The 13,989-nt window shown below is 41.5% G+C and overlaps 1 protein-coding gene across 4 annotated transcripts in view; it reads right to left on the bottom strand.

Annotated features, from left to right (window-relative positions):
- Positions 1–13,989, bottom strand: part of LOC140196291 (endothelin-converting enzyme 2-like) — a 112,263-nt gene that overhangs the window by 45,740 nt on the left and 52,534 nt on the right. For all 4 annotated transcript variants that reach the window (XM_072255238.1, XM_072255237.1, XM_072255240.1 and 1 more), the window contains 4 exons: positions 10,857–11,003; positions 10,467–10,532; positions 9,533–9,721; positions 6,806–6,948 (listed from right to left, as the gene is read on the bottom strand). In XM_072255238.1, the coding sequence (XP_072111339.1) occupies positions 6,806–6,948; positions 9,533–9,721; positions 10,467–10,532; positions 10,857–11,003 (545 nt within the window). The remainder of the gene's footprint in view (positions 1–6,805; positions 6,949–9,532; positions 9,722–10,466; positions 10,533–10,856; positions 11,004–13,989) is intronic.

Consider the following 13,989-nt stretch of genomic DNA (forward strand, 5'->3'; position numbering starts at 1 on the left):
TACAGACTTTGATCTGTGAAAACTTAAGAATATTTCTGTCTCTGCAACCTTACTTAGCTTGCTTCTATATTCAAAATTATTTACATTAGTAATTTCATAGAACTGCTTGAACCTGCAGCATTAAAAGGTATTTTAGTACTACCAGTCCATGCAATGCTTTATTTGCCAAATTTATCTGCATAGCTCTCCATTTTGCCTCAAATGCCTTCCAATCTTCCCTTTCAAAAGTAATAATATTCACCTCATCTATACCCTGTAATAGAAGTTCCACATTCTCACAACCATCTGTGTAGTTTCTTCTACGTTCACCAACCGATGTCTTGCTAAATCATCATTCATTCATGAAAATACAGAAATTAGAAACAGAACAGCCAATATAATCGCTGTTGATCTGTATGAACATCATATTCTCTACTTTTACTGTTTGATTTTTTTTTGCATTTGAAATGCATCCATTACCTTCTTAAAAATGTGGTAGAAAATTCCACAGGTACAGCACTAAGCCTCAGTCCTAACTTTCTTACTCTGAAACTCAAGGCTAAGATACTAGAAGCCTCAATTTAGATTACCAGCCAGAGAAAACATCCCTCAATCTAGATACTTTCCAGAGATAACATCCCTCCACTTCTGATTTACCTAGTCCCATCAGGACTTTCTATGTTTCAATTAAATCCCTTCTCATTCAAACAAACCCCGCTAACCTAACCTCTTCTCCATCCCAGAAAACAGTCTAGCTTTGGAATATGTATATCCTTTCCAAGGTAAGAAAGACAAAACTACCCACCACACACCAAATTTTGTCTCCCAGGGTCCGGTATAATTTTAACACCCTTGCTCCTGTATTCAAATCCTCTTGCTATGAATACTTCCTCAATTGCAGTAATGAATTGATTTGAATAAACATTTTTCCACTGTACCTCAATACATGTAACAATAATAAACCAATTTACCTGTATTATGTGCCAGCCCCTATCAAGGTAGATAACTTCATACCTATCCACATCGTGCAGCAAGATCAGAATCAGAACCAGAATGCGAAGCTGACTGACTATCATTGACATACCGATGTCAAAAAACTTGTTTTGCAGCAGCAGTACAAAGAAAGACATAAAAATTACTATAATTTACAAAATAAAAGTGCCTAGGTGTTAATATCTCTGAGGACTTTACCTGGACGCAACACATTGATGCAGCTATAAAGGCGGCTATATTTCATTCGGAGTTTGAGGAGATTTGGTTTGTCAACTAAAATACTTGAAAACTTCTACAAATGTATCATGGAGAGAGCATTCCGACTGGCTGTATCACCATCTATATGGTGGGGGGAGGAAAGAGAGATACTGCACAAGATTAAAATAAGGTGCAGAAACGTGTACAATTTGTCAGCTCCATCATGGGTACTAGTCTCTGTCGTATCCAAGGCATCTTCAAGGAGCAGTGCCTTTGGAAGGCAGCGTCCATCATTAAGGATCCCCAGCACCCAGGGCATGCCCCCTTCTCACTGTTACCATCAGGAAGGAGCTACAGGAGCCCGAAGGCACACACTCAGCAATTCAGCAACACTCCTCTGCCATCCGATTTCTAAATGGACTTTGAACCCATGAACATTACCTCACTACTTTTTTATTTTTATTATTTTGCACTGCTTATTTTAACTTCCTTCAGCTGTGGGTGGTAATGGGGACAAGCTCCCACTAACTTTTAGATGCTCCCGATGAAGTGCACCTCAAATAGCCTCTGACAACCAAGTCCAGCAAGGGGCAAAGGTGGGTTATATCACCTGACAACAAATTGTTTCTGGCAGATGGGGCTTGTCAGCCGTGGTTTGCAGCTCATCTAGGAGAAGGAAAACTCTGATCTCAAACCTCCGCTGCTTTGTGCCTTTTCCCACTCATGGGGAAGGCTTCAGGAGTAAAACCCAAGGGAAAAATCCACAGCTGGAGTCTCTAAGTCAGTCCTACGTTGAGTTTAACACTGGCTGGCAACTCCTGCAACGCCGTTGGTATTAAACTGTATCAGTTTTTGCCATTCCTTTGTGTTCTTCAGATGCATGGGGGGGGGGGGGGGGGAGCCTGCTACATGGGCAACAGCTTGCTCTCCATGTCATACTGCCCAGGCTCGTGTATCTAAATAGCTAGGACACAATATCCACGGTCGACACTGACCAACAGAGGCCTCAGACTCACACTCAGACTTTAACTATTTAATAGACATATATAAACTGAATGTAACTCAGCTTTTTTCTCTATGTTTATTTATATGGATTGCATTGTACTGCTGCCATAAAGTTAACAAATCTCATGGCGTATGCCGATAATATTAAATCTGATTCATGCTAAATAATGAGGTAGTGTCCATGGATTTATGGACATTTCAGAAATCTGACAGCAGAGAGGAAGAAGCTGTTCCTAAAGCATTGAATTTGGGGGTTCAGGCTCCAGTAACTGCTCTTTGATGGTAGTGATGAGCAGAAGGCATGTCCAGGGTGGTGCCGATCCTTAACGATGGATACTGTCTTCCTGAGGCACGCCTCTTGAAGAGGTCTTTGATGGTGGGAGGAGGAAGGGGTTGTGCCCATGATAGGAGATGACTAAGTCTACAACTCTTGCAATCCTGTGGATTGCAGCCTCCATGCAACCAGTCCAAATGCTCGTAACCATGTAGAAACTTGTCTTGGGTGATATAACAAATCTCCCAAACTCCTACTGAAGTTGAGCTCATAGCGTGCCATTTTTGTGATTTCATCAATGTGTTGGGCCCAAGGCAGATCCTCTCACAGAGGGAGGAGAAGATGGCGGCGCGACGCAGGGCGCGCGGCCGTTCCGAATGAATATTAATATGTGTAACTAGGGGCCGTGCATCAATCCAGATTTGATGGGGACAGCCGTGAAAGCGCAGAGGAACATCTGGAGTAACTTCTGAAATGCCTGCTTCACTGCCGCTGCTACTGTGCGATCAAGAATCTCCGGAGACGAAGGCCCCAAATCCTCAGCTTTGCCTATTGCCGGGGCCGGGGTCGAAGCACTCGGCAGAGATGGTGCTCGGTGTCGGAGAGCTGGTCAGAGGCTCAGCGTTTTCGGACGGACTCGGAGTCGGACTGTGGTCGGATGCTTCCGGGATGCTGCACCGGCAAGTTGGCGGCGCTGGAGGTTTACCCTCTGTGTGAGATGATGGGACTTTGAGAGACTCTGAGGCTTTTACTGTACCATGGTCTGTTCTATCAAATTACGGTATTGCTTTGCACTGTTGTAACTATATGTTATAATTATGTGGTTTTTGTTAGTTTTTAAGTCAGTCTGTCATGTGTTTTTGTGATATCATTCTGGAAAAACATTTTTATCATTTCTTAATGCATGCATTACTAAATGACAATAAAAGGGGACTGTGTGTTCTCATAATCATAATGTTGACACCCAGAAATTTGAAACTGCTCATCCTTCCTTCTCTGACATACTCTGAACTCTCAATGAGTACTGGTGTGTGTTCTCCTGACATCTCTTGGTCTCACCGATGTGGAGCGTGAGGCTATTGCTGCGACACTACCCAGCCAGCTGATCTATCTCTCTCCTGTTTGTCTCCTCCTCATCATCCAAGATTCTGCCAACAACAGTTGCGTCATTGACAAATTTATAAATGGCATTTGAGCTGTGCAGAGGCACACGGTCATGAGCATAGATAGTGCAGGGGCTGATCATTCATCTTTGAGGTGTGCCTGTGTTGATCATCAGCGAGGAGAAGTTATCACTGATCTGCACTGACTGCGGTCTCCAATAAGGAAGTTGGAGATTCAGTTGCAGAAGGAGATACCAAGCCCAGGTTTTGAAGTTTGTTGATTGGTACCGAGGAGGTGATGGTGTTAAGTGTTGAACTGTAATCCCTTAAAAGAAGTCTGATGTAAGTTTTGCTGTTGTTTTCTATCAAAGCTGAATGAAGAGCATCTGCTATAGACTTGTTCTGGTGGTAGGCAAGTTGCAGCACATCCAGATCCTTGCTTAGGCACAAGTTCATTCCAGTCATGACTAATCTCTGAAAGCACTTCTTCACAATAGATATGAATGATACTGGGCTATTGTAATTGAGGCAGCTTACCCTGATCATCTTGGGCATCAGTAAGATTACTACCCTTTTGAAGCAGATGGAACCTCCAACTGCAGAAGTGAGAGACTGAAAATGTCCCTGAACACTCCAGCCACTTGGCAGGCACAGATTTTCAGAATCTACCAGGTACACTATCCAAGTCCGATGCCTTGCTCTTGAGGGACGTTCTGACATCGGACTCTGAGACACAAATCACAGGGTCGCCAGATACTATGGAGATTTGCACAGGTGTAATGTTATTCTCCCTTTGAAAGCGTGGATAAAAGGTGTTGAGCACATTTGGGGGTGAAGCATCATTGCCATTTAGGTATGCAGTTAGGTTTCACCTTGAAGGAGACAATAGCACAGCATGGAGGTGTAACAATGATCAAGTGGGTTGGCTCCTCTGGTTCCACAGGTGACATTTTAGTGGTGGAATATCAGAAACCCCTTCAAGTTTGATTTGATGTAGATATACGTGAGAGCACAGAGGAACATCTGGAAAATTTCTGAAATGCCTGCTTCGCTGCCGCTGCTACTGTGTGGTAACCGGAATCTCCGGAGCTGAAGGCCTCGAAATCCTCGGCTTTGCGTGTTTCAGCAGCCAGGGAGAGGTCGAAAGCGCTCCGCAGAGGATGGCGCTCGGGAGGCTGTATCGGAGAGGCTGGTCAGAGGCTCGAAGTTTTCAGACGGATGGACTCAGCGTTGGCTGTGGTCGGCTGCTTCCAAGGTATCAGCAAGTTGATGGTGCCTGGAGGTTTGTGGCAGAGAGTTTCTCCCTTTTGCCGCCAGCTAACGGGGACCCGGAAGTCAATCGACGCGGGACTTTGAAACTTTTTTTTTACTGTGCCCATGGTCTGTTCTTCATCAAATTATGGTATTGTTTTGCACTGCTGTAATTATATGTATAACTATGTGGTTCTGTCAGTGTTAGTCTTTGGTCTGTCCTGTTTTCTGTGATATCACTCCGGAGAAACATTGTATCATTTCTTAATGCATGTATGCATTTCTAAATGACAATAAAAGAGGACTGAGTGTTCTCATAATCTAAGTTAGTCTGTTGAAGTCACCAGTAATTATCAGGATGGCATTAGAATGCATTGTCTTGTGACTGATCATGGTACTCAGCTCCTCCAGTGCCAACTTAACCTTTGCCAGCATGTAATGTACACTGCTATCAGGATAATGGCAGAGAATTCCCTCAAGAGATATAATAGAGGGCACTTCCCAGATGTCCTAGATCAGAAACCGATTCTGATTCTGGGAGCAGAGCCACCGGGTCTGTGTACCACGATGAATTAATCAAGAGGCAAATGTCACCAGCTGAAGCATCGTGTGCAGAATGCTGATGGTGAGCCATGTCTCCGTAAAGCAGAGTACACAACAGTCCCTGATATCTCTCTGATACTGCAGTCGTTCTGAGGTCGTCAATTTTATTTTCCAGAGAGTGTGAATGTGTGACTGTGTGAGTGTGAATGAGAGAGAGGGCGGAGGAGTGTGAGTGAGAGAGAGGGAGTGAGGTTGAGGGTGAGAGTGAGAGAGCGAGAGAGAGAGCAAGAGCGAGTGAGACAGACAGCGAGAGTGTGAGAGGTTTTACCTGCAGTCCTCCCAAGTTGCCATGTTTTCTGATACAATCGAAACTTCCCTGAAGTTCCAGCTGCTGCACTAGCTCCCTGGGCGGTTTGGCAATTGCAAAGATCTGTAGTTCATTAAGTGGCTTGAAACAATGTTACTTACTGGCAGTGTGCACAGTGCATATTTCTGCTCTATTAGTTTTGTATGGGAGTATTTGTTGGGAGTTACAAACAAAACATCACTCATCTCTGAAGCCATTTTTTGTTAAACCCACCTGGTCAATAGCTGACACCCATGCACCAATCCCACAAGATACTGGTTGCCTCTTCAAAAAAAAAAAATCCTACTTTTTCTTATTCGTTAAGCAATTTTTAATCCATACATCAAACCCAATAACATGCACTTTAATTTTGCCTACAAGACTTATACAGACTTTGTCAGAAGCTTTCTGAAAATCCAAGCACACCATATCTACTGGTTCTCTCTTAACTACAGGTCATGTCTTCAAAATAAACTCCAGACATTTTTCAAACAAAATTTCCGTTTCAGGAGTCCACACTGATTTTGCCTAATCCTGTTGTTAACTGAACAATGCCCGTGTTCTCACATCCTTTACAAGCCCCTCCAGCACATACTGATTGGTAGCAAGCCAGCCAGTCTGTTGTTTCAAGGTTTTTGTTTTTCCTTCCTTTTATGAATAATGCTTGAACTTTTGCCAATCTTCTCTCTGCAGGAATTATTTCATAATCGAGAATTCAGGAAAATGATAACTACACATCCACTATTTTCCTGGTTATCTTCTTCACAGCTCTGTGATACAAATTATCAGTCCCTATGGTCTTATAAGGTTTTTGGGCCCCCCGGGACTTCCCATTTTCCACATTTAAAAAAAATCACAGTTACAGCGATGCATTATCTTTAAGAACTATATTAAATTATTCTGTTTTAAGCCTGGTCTGTTTATTCTTTCCCATTATGCTTAAGTTTGAAATCTGGTACGTTCCTTGAAAATCTTTTTTTGCGCTGAGTCCAATAACTCAATACCTTTCCTTTCCATGGCAACCAAGTGTAGCTAGCCAATTCATACATGTGGTCCAATTTAACAGAATTAAACAAAGTTCTATAATCAGCAAGCAGCTTTTATCTGTATTACCTCTTGTTGGTATTATTAATAAGGTCAGACATCAACTGCAGATATTCCTTGGCGTAGACAACTACAGGTTCTGTGTCATTCAGTTCCTGAGGTGCCAATGCAAATGATAAATAGTCCAACCAATCGATGACAGGCGCTAAATTCTGAGAACAAAATACAAATAAGTCTACATTTGAACATTTGTAACCATTTTAAATAATTGTTATCCTTTCTAATAAAATTGAAGTTAATTTTAAGAAATTAACTTATTGCCAATGATAACCAAGTTAAAAATACTGATAATAGCTCTTGAAACCATTATTTATACTTTTAACTTCATATTTTATTTTATTAATGTATTGATGAATAAATTATGCTCAATTATCTAAAACTGAACGACTTTGTTTTGATGTCTGGAGACAACCAGAATACCAATTGTATCATTGAATTTTCATTTGTAGGCGACAAGCCGCCTTGTGTCAGCAACTCAGCAAGAAGAATGACCCTCTTCCTCAGAAATACCGGATACTATTGGCATGCACTGAGTACGACAACCCGATGTTGACTGGCACTGCTATTGTGTTTCAATTGCTCATCTACATAACTACATGCTAATCTACATTGTTCTTCTTTTCAGGTTCATAAAACCATACGACATATGAGCATAATCAGGCTATTCAGCCCATCTAGTCTGCTCTGCCACTTTATCACAGCTGATCAATTTCCATTTCAACCCCATTCTTCTGCCTTCTCCCCTCAGCTTTTCATGTTCTGACAAATCAAGAATCTATTGACCTGTCTTAAATACCCCCAATGATCTGGCCTCCACTGCTGCATGTAGTAAAAAAAAATTCCACAGATTCACCACTCTCTGACTAAAGAAATCCCTCCTCATCATTCTAAATGGACTTCCCTCTATTCTGAGGCTGTGCCCTCTGGTCCTAGACTTCTCCTCCATAGGAAACATCCTCACTGCATCCACTCTATCTGGGCCTTTCAACATTCAATAGATTTCAATGAGATCCCTCCGCACCCCACCCCCATTCCTCTGAAGTGCAGTGAGTAAAGGCCCCGAGTCATCAATTGCTCCTCATACAATAAGCTTTTCATTGCCAGAACAATTCCCCTGAACGTCCTCTGCACACCCTCCAATGTCAGTATATCCTTTCTTAAATAAGGGGACCAAAACTGCTCACAACACTTAAGTGAGGCCTCACCAGTGCCTTATAAACCTCAACATTACATCTTTGCTTTCATATTCTAGTCTTCTCGAAATGAATGCTAACACTGTATTTGCCTTCCTCACCACCAACTCAACCTACAAATTAACTTTTAGTGAATCCTACATGAAGACTCCAAAGTCTCTTTTGCGCCTCGAACTTTTAATCATTCTCCCCATTTAGAAAATAATCTGTTTTTATTCCTTCTACCAAGGTGCATGAGCATACACTTCCCCACACTGTATTCTATTTGCCACTTCTTTGCCCATTCTCCTGAACTGTCCAAGTCCTTCCCAGCTTCTTCAACACGACCTGCCACTCCACCTATCTTCATAATAAGATGAATTCTCAGAGGAAGGAAATCATGAAGGCACTGCAGCAACACTCTGTCATGCTCTTTCGAGCACTTAGTATTTGATATGATGAGAGGTCTGGACTAAAGGGATTCAAGAAGAAAAGATGGAGGTGGTGAAGAAGGGTCAGGAAAGAGTTAACAGGAGGTTTACCTCATGGGATGCATAATTGGTAATTGATTTATTATGTGCTGGAGATCCATACTTTTGTGAATCAACCTATGATTTCTATTATTTTAATAGGCCAGGGCTACTGAGGATTATTTTATAATGGAGCTTCCATCAGCATTGGTAAATCTACTATTAACTGCTGGCTAGTGTGCCCATAAATAAACACTCTCATCATCCACCATTGAACATACTGTCATCTCAATCAATTCTGCATTTCATCCCAGTCTTATATGAACATTTGGAGGAAGGGGCTGAAATTTAGAGCACTGTTGTATTTTTAGAACACTTCAATATCTTGGGGGAACTTCCAGTTAAAGGGGATCTTGAAGCATGGATGGGCACGGGTAAAGTGAGTCTTGTGTGATTTTGTAAAGCTAGACCCAAAATATCTTCCACATCAGGTGATTTGCAATGCCTATGTAGAAGGGAAAGACACCAATCATATACGGGCAATACCAGCAGAAGATCACCTGGACAAAATGCCTGATGACAGCATTTTATGAAGATAAAAATGGGAGCAATACGAGTGTCATTGTGTCCTTATTAAACCTAGAATGAAAACGAATTACAATTAATTGAAAATGATGTTGTTGTTGACTCCAATACATCTTGCCAGTTTGCAGTCAACATCTAAGACAATATCACATTCTGAATCTCCGGAAGCTGAGAAAGCACCTTAAAGCAAAGGACGACCTCAGTTTGGACCTGTTAGTAGATGCTTTATAACAGAAGTATAATTAAAGATCATGTCCACGGGCAGTAGTAGTGTGGAGGTACCTTTCATTATGAGTAACTACATCATTAGTTTAATACAATTAAAATGAAGCCTCACAGAAATGATTAGTATTCTGCATCACATCGGAAAGATTTTAGAATCATCTTTCAAATATAAAACTTTCAAGGTTCAATTTGAAGCAATTACCCCTCAGATTTCAAACTGGTTGCAGATGGGCACAGTAACATAAAATAGGTGGCTCAATCCAAAAGTACTGCCTTTGGTGTACCTGTAAATCTGCAATGGTCATCCTGTGGTATATTTTCTCTTCATCCCTACGTTCATCCTGGGAACCTGTGATATTTGCAATAATAGTTTCAAATTCCAATATTTGCTGCATCTGAGTGCATGTTGAATTGTACTCCCCTCCCAGAAGCACACACAGTTCAACCATATAGTTGAGATAGGCAGTCAGTACCTACAAAATAAAAAATAGAACATTGTTAGGGGAACCACAACATAGCACAACACAGAATGCAGCGTTAAAACAAGCCCTTTGGCCCCACTCTCTATACTGACCAAGATGGCCACCTAAGCTAGTCTGAGGTGGTGAGAAGTGAAAAGACAACATCAATACCTCCACATTTAGGTAATAATCTGGTTAATCCCTTGGAGCTTTATTTGCTCATTTGCCTGTAGTGTATTGCACGTGCAGTGGAAACCCTCTTAAGATGTGTATATTTGATGTAGTATAAGTGAGAGGCTTGCTGCAAGCAAGTTTACCATTACAATACGCTAGGGTTAGATCCATGACCATTGGCCGGATAAGCCGTCAAGAGAGATGCCTTGATATGGACATAAGCAGCTACTATACAAACCTCTGGTCAATTCAAAGGACAGAAGGAAAAAAAAATAATTTACCAGAATGAGTGTAATTGAATCTAGTGTTGGTGGGACCTTCCACAACATCAAAGGAAATGTCCTCCCCACTATGATCACATCTACAAGGAGCACTGCCACAAGATAGCAGCATCCATCATCAAGGACCCCACTATCTTGGCCATGCTGTCTTCTCACTGCTGCCATCAGGGAGGGAGTACAGGAGCCTCAGGTCCTACACCACCAGGTTCAGGAACCATCAGGCACCTAAACCTATTAAGAATTGTTAATAATGAAAAATTATAAAAATGACTCTCCAAATTAAATTTAAAATGAAGCATCACCTTTTCATTTGCCGTTTTATTTAGATAATAATCTCGAGATGGAAGAATCAAGCTTGGCTGATCAATCTGAAAGGCAAAAATTACAAAAAAAGTTCACTTTGATGGTTAAAATAAATCTTTATTGAGCTGTAAATAAAATCCAAAAAACATTAACTAAAGAAAAGATTACAACTTAATGTTATTGTCTTTCGCTTAGTAATCCATTGCATCCCTTCATATCTCCATTTCCTGAATTGGTAACCTATTCTAGGAAGTGGTTTTAAGGTATCACTTTGTCATAGTTCAGTGAGTGAACTTATATGACATGCTTTGCATGTACATTTAAATAAAACTTCACAAATCTTGCATATTTTATCATTTTGAATTGCTTCAAAGACAAGAAACAGATACCTCGATGATATTGCTGTTGGAACTTTTAGAGTCTGTACCAACATCAATTGTGAAGAATGGACTTGTCCTGTATGTCCCAGAAACTATTTTTAGCACTTCAAGAAAGTTGTCTTTATCCCAAGGACCTGTGATACTCCAGCCTCCTGTCTGCATTACAAACAAAAATAAATATGATTAGCAGTAATTCTGTTTCTTTTCATTGCTTTAACTTAATTTTACATATTTTCTACCGACAGGCTAGAGTAAAATGTAGACATTTTTGAAAAATGTTGATCGTTCAGTCATTATGCACTCCAGTAGTTTCTTTACAGAAAATGATTCATTAGTTTCCCACTGGGAGAAGGGCCAACAAAAGGAACATCCTTGCATACTGAACTGAATTTAATGGAATGACAGTCACTAAACACCAGACATCCCAGCCTGCAAAAACTCATTTCAGGGAGGTAGCACCATCAATCTGCGGGAGACTTCTGGGAGAGGTGGGACGTCTGCAATAGAGTAGCTTCTTAGCAGCTGGCCAGCTAGTTTAAATAACGTTAGCTATGCTAATGAACAAATGACACCTGTTAAACTCACCTCAACATGTCTTTTACAGTCTTAACCCACTATGGGCAATAGAAAATTCACTGTTGCAAACAGTGCAGCGAGCAACAGTGTCATTATTTTGACCCCTATTAGGCAGGGGTACACTTTAGTGTGGTCTGGGGTGACGTACGTTTTATTTTTTTTTGGAACACTCTGCAATGGCGCTCTCTCTCGCACGCACGCTCTCTCTCTCATGGTTGCTCTTGCGCTCTCTCTTGCTTTTCTCTCACTCGCTCTCAAAAAAATTGATTTCCGTGATATTGTACATAATTTGTGGGCATCAGGGAGCCACTATTAATATGCGGGAGACTCCCGGAAGTTCCGGGAGAGGTGGGATGTCTGAAACACTTCAGTAAAATTCTAAAATACCAAGATGACCTCCTGCAGGTAATTGTATTTTGTATAAAAGTGCTTTGTTTATAAATGTTACAATTTTATATTATAAAACAATGCTTTGTCTACAGTCAGCATGCAATCACGTTCACTTACAATATTTATGCAATGTCAACACGTCATAGTTTTTCAGCCCCAGACCTTCCATCAGCAATAATTTTGAGAGGTTATTACACAGATTCACTACTTCAGTGTCCAGTGCAGCAAAGACCCTAAACTGTAGCCTTTCCTTGTTTTTGCAATGGCTGTACCAAGCTTCAGTGAAACTATATCGGCACCTGCGTATGCGGCAGTCAGCAGCATTCTGTTGTACACATCCCCTTGCACTGGAAGACCAAGCCTCAAGTAGAACAAAGTGCATATTTTACTGAAATAATAATCACCTAGCAGTGGTAAATGTGTGTCTCAGTATGCATCTCTGAACAGCCTGTAGAACATGGATAAAGTACAAGATGAACCTTGACAAAGACAATGTCATCACTTGGTATAGACACAGTCCAGAAGATGGACGACATTCTCACCAAGATGATAGCTATCTCAAAGACAGTGTGCACAAGGATTGTGACTCTAGCTGTATACAGAAGATTTAATGGAGAGTTCCTTTCACATGACCAGGCAAACAAAAGTCCTGGCATTCACTTGAAAGTTCTATTGATAAAGCGTTCTCTCAAATGACTGGGGAACCATCTGACATGAATCATGTTCTTCTTTTTCCATTGGGCTTCAAGGATTTCCCGTAAGGTGGTATAGTGGACAATGCAGAAGTTTATCAAAATGTATAGTGGGATCTTGTTCAGCTAAGTAAGTGGGCGGAGGAGTGGCAAATGGAGTTTCATTCACACAAATGTAAGGTATTGCACTTAGGCAAATCAAACCCAGGAGGACTTGCCCTTGGGAGTGTTACAGAACAGAGGGCCCTTGTACTACAAACACATGCTTCACTGAGAGTAGAGTCATTGGTACACAGAGTGGTGAAGGCAGCTTTTGGCATGCTCACCATCATAAATAAATCAGGGCATTGATTACAAACCTTGGGAGGTCTTAGTGCAGTTGTACAAGGTGCTGCTAAGGCCATTGTGTTTGGTTTAGGTTGTCCTGCTACAGGAAAGATACTATTAAACTGGAAAGTGTGCAAAAAAAAAAAGATTTACAAGGATGTTAATAGGATCTGAGTGATTGAGTTATATTGAGTGGCTGGACAAGCTAGGACTATTCACTAGAGCATAAGAGACTGAGAGGTGATCTGAGAGAAATGTATAAAATCAAGAAGGACATTGTTGGCATAAATATCAATTTCTCTAATTTCTGGTCATTTTCCCCCCTCGTCTTTCCCTCTTCTTCAATTCCCCACTCTGACCCCCTCCCCCCCAAGTCTCTTCTCCTCATCTACCCATCACCTCCCCATCCTCTTCCCTTTCCCTCATGGTTGACTGTCCTCTTCAATCAGATTCCCTCGTCTCCATCCCTTTACTTTTTTTTAAACCTATCACCTCCCCCAATTCTTACTTCATCCCCAATCCTCCACCCTTCTTGCTTTACCTATCACCTAGCTTGTACTCCTTCACCCCCCCCCCCACACACTTACTCTGGCTTCTTCCCCTTTCCTATCCAGTCCCAATGAAGGGTCTTGACCCAAATCATCGACTGTTTATTCCTTTTCCTCGATGCTGCCTGACCTGCTGAGTTTTTCCAGCATTCTGGTGTTGCTCTGGATCTCCAGCATCTGCAGAATTTTGTGTTTCTGGATACAGAGCACTCCTTGTGCAACCAATCCTGCAATTCAAATTCATTTGATGCCCTAATTCTTGTAAACACGTTATAAGAACTAGCAATAATTAAACCTAAAAGGACCGTGGAGGAAGCTGAGAGAAATTTACATGCAGTTGGGTACAACCGTGGGAATCCCAGTGAGCTGCAAAAAAAAAAGCACTGTTGCTCCTTCTGGCCCAAAATGGCTTTTCCCCAAGACTGCCTAGTTCCCAGAGAACCCAAGTTCAAACATGCTCAAAGAATACATCAAAGACTTCCAGGATCACTAACACTTAAAATGCCAGCCCGCACCACCTCAGCAAGTCAGCTGCTTGCCCTTAGTCGTACCTCAATAAATTCCAGAAAATGATGGCCTACTGCCAGCTTCTGTGTTTTTTTAGAATGC

Source organism: Mobula birostris, chromosome 4 (assembly GCF_030028105.1).
Source record: "Mobula birostris isolate sMobBir1 chromosome 4, sMobBir1.hap1, whole genome shotgun sequence".
Classification (NCBI taxonomy): Eukaryota; Metazoa; Chordata; class Chondrichthyes; order Myliobatiformes; family Myliobatidae; genus Mobula; species Mobula birostris.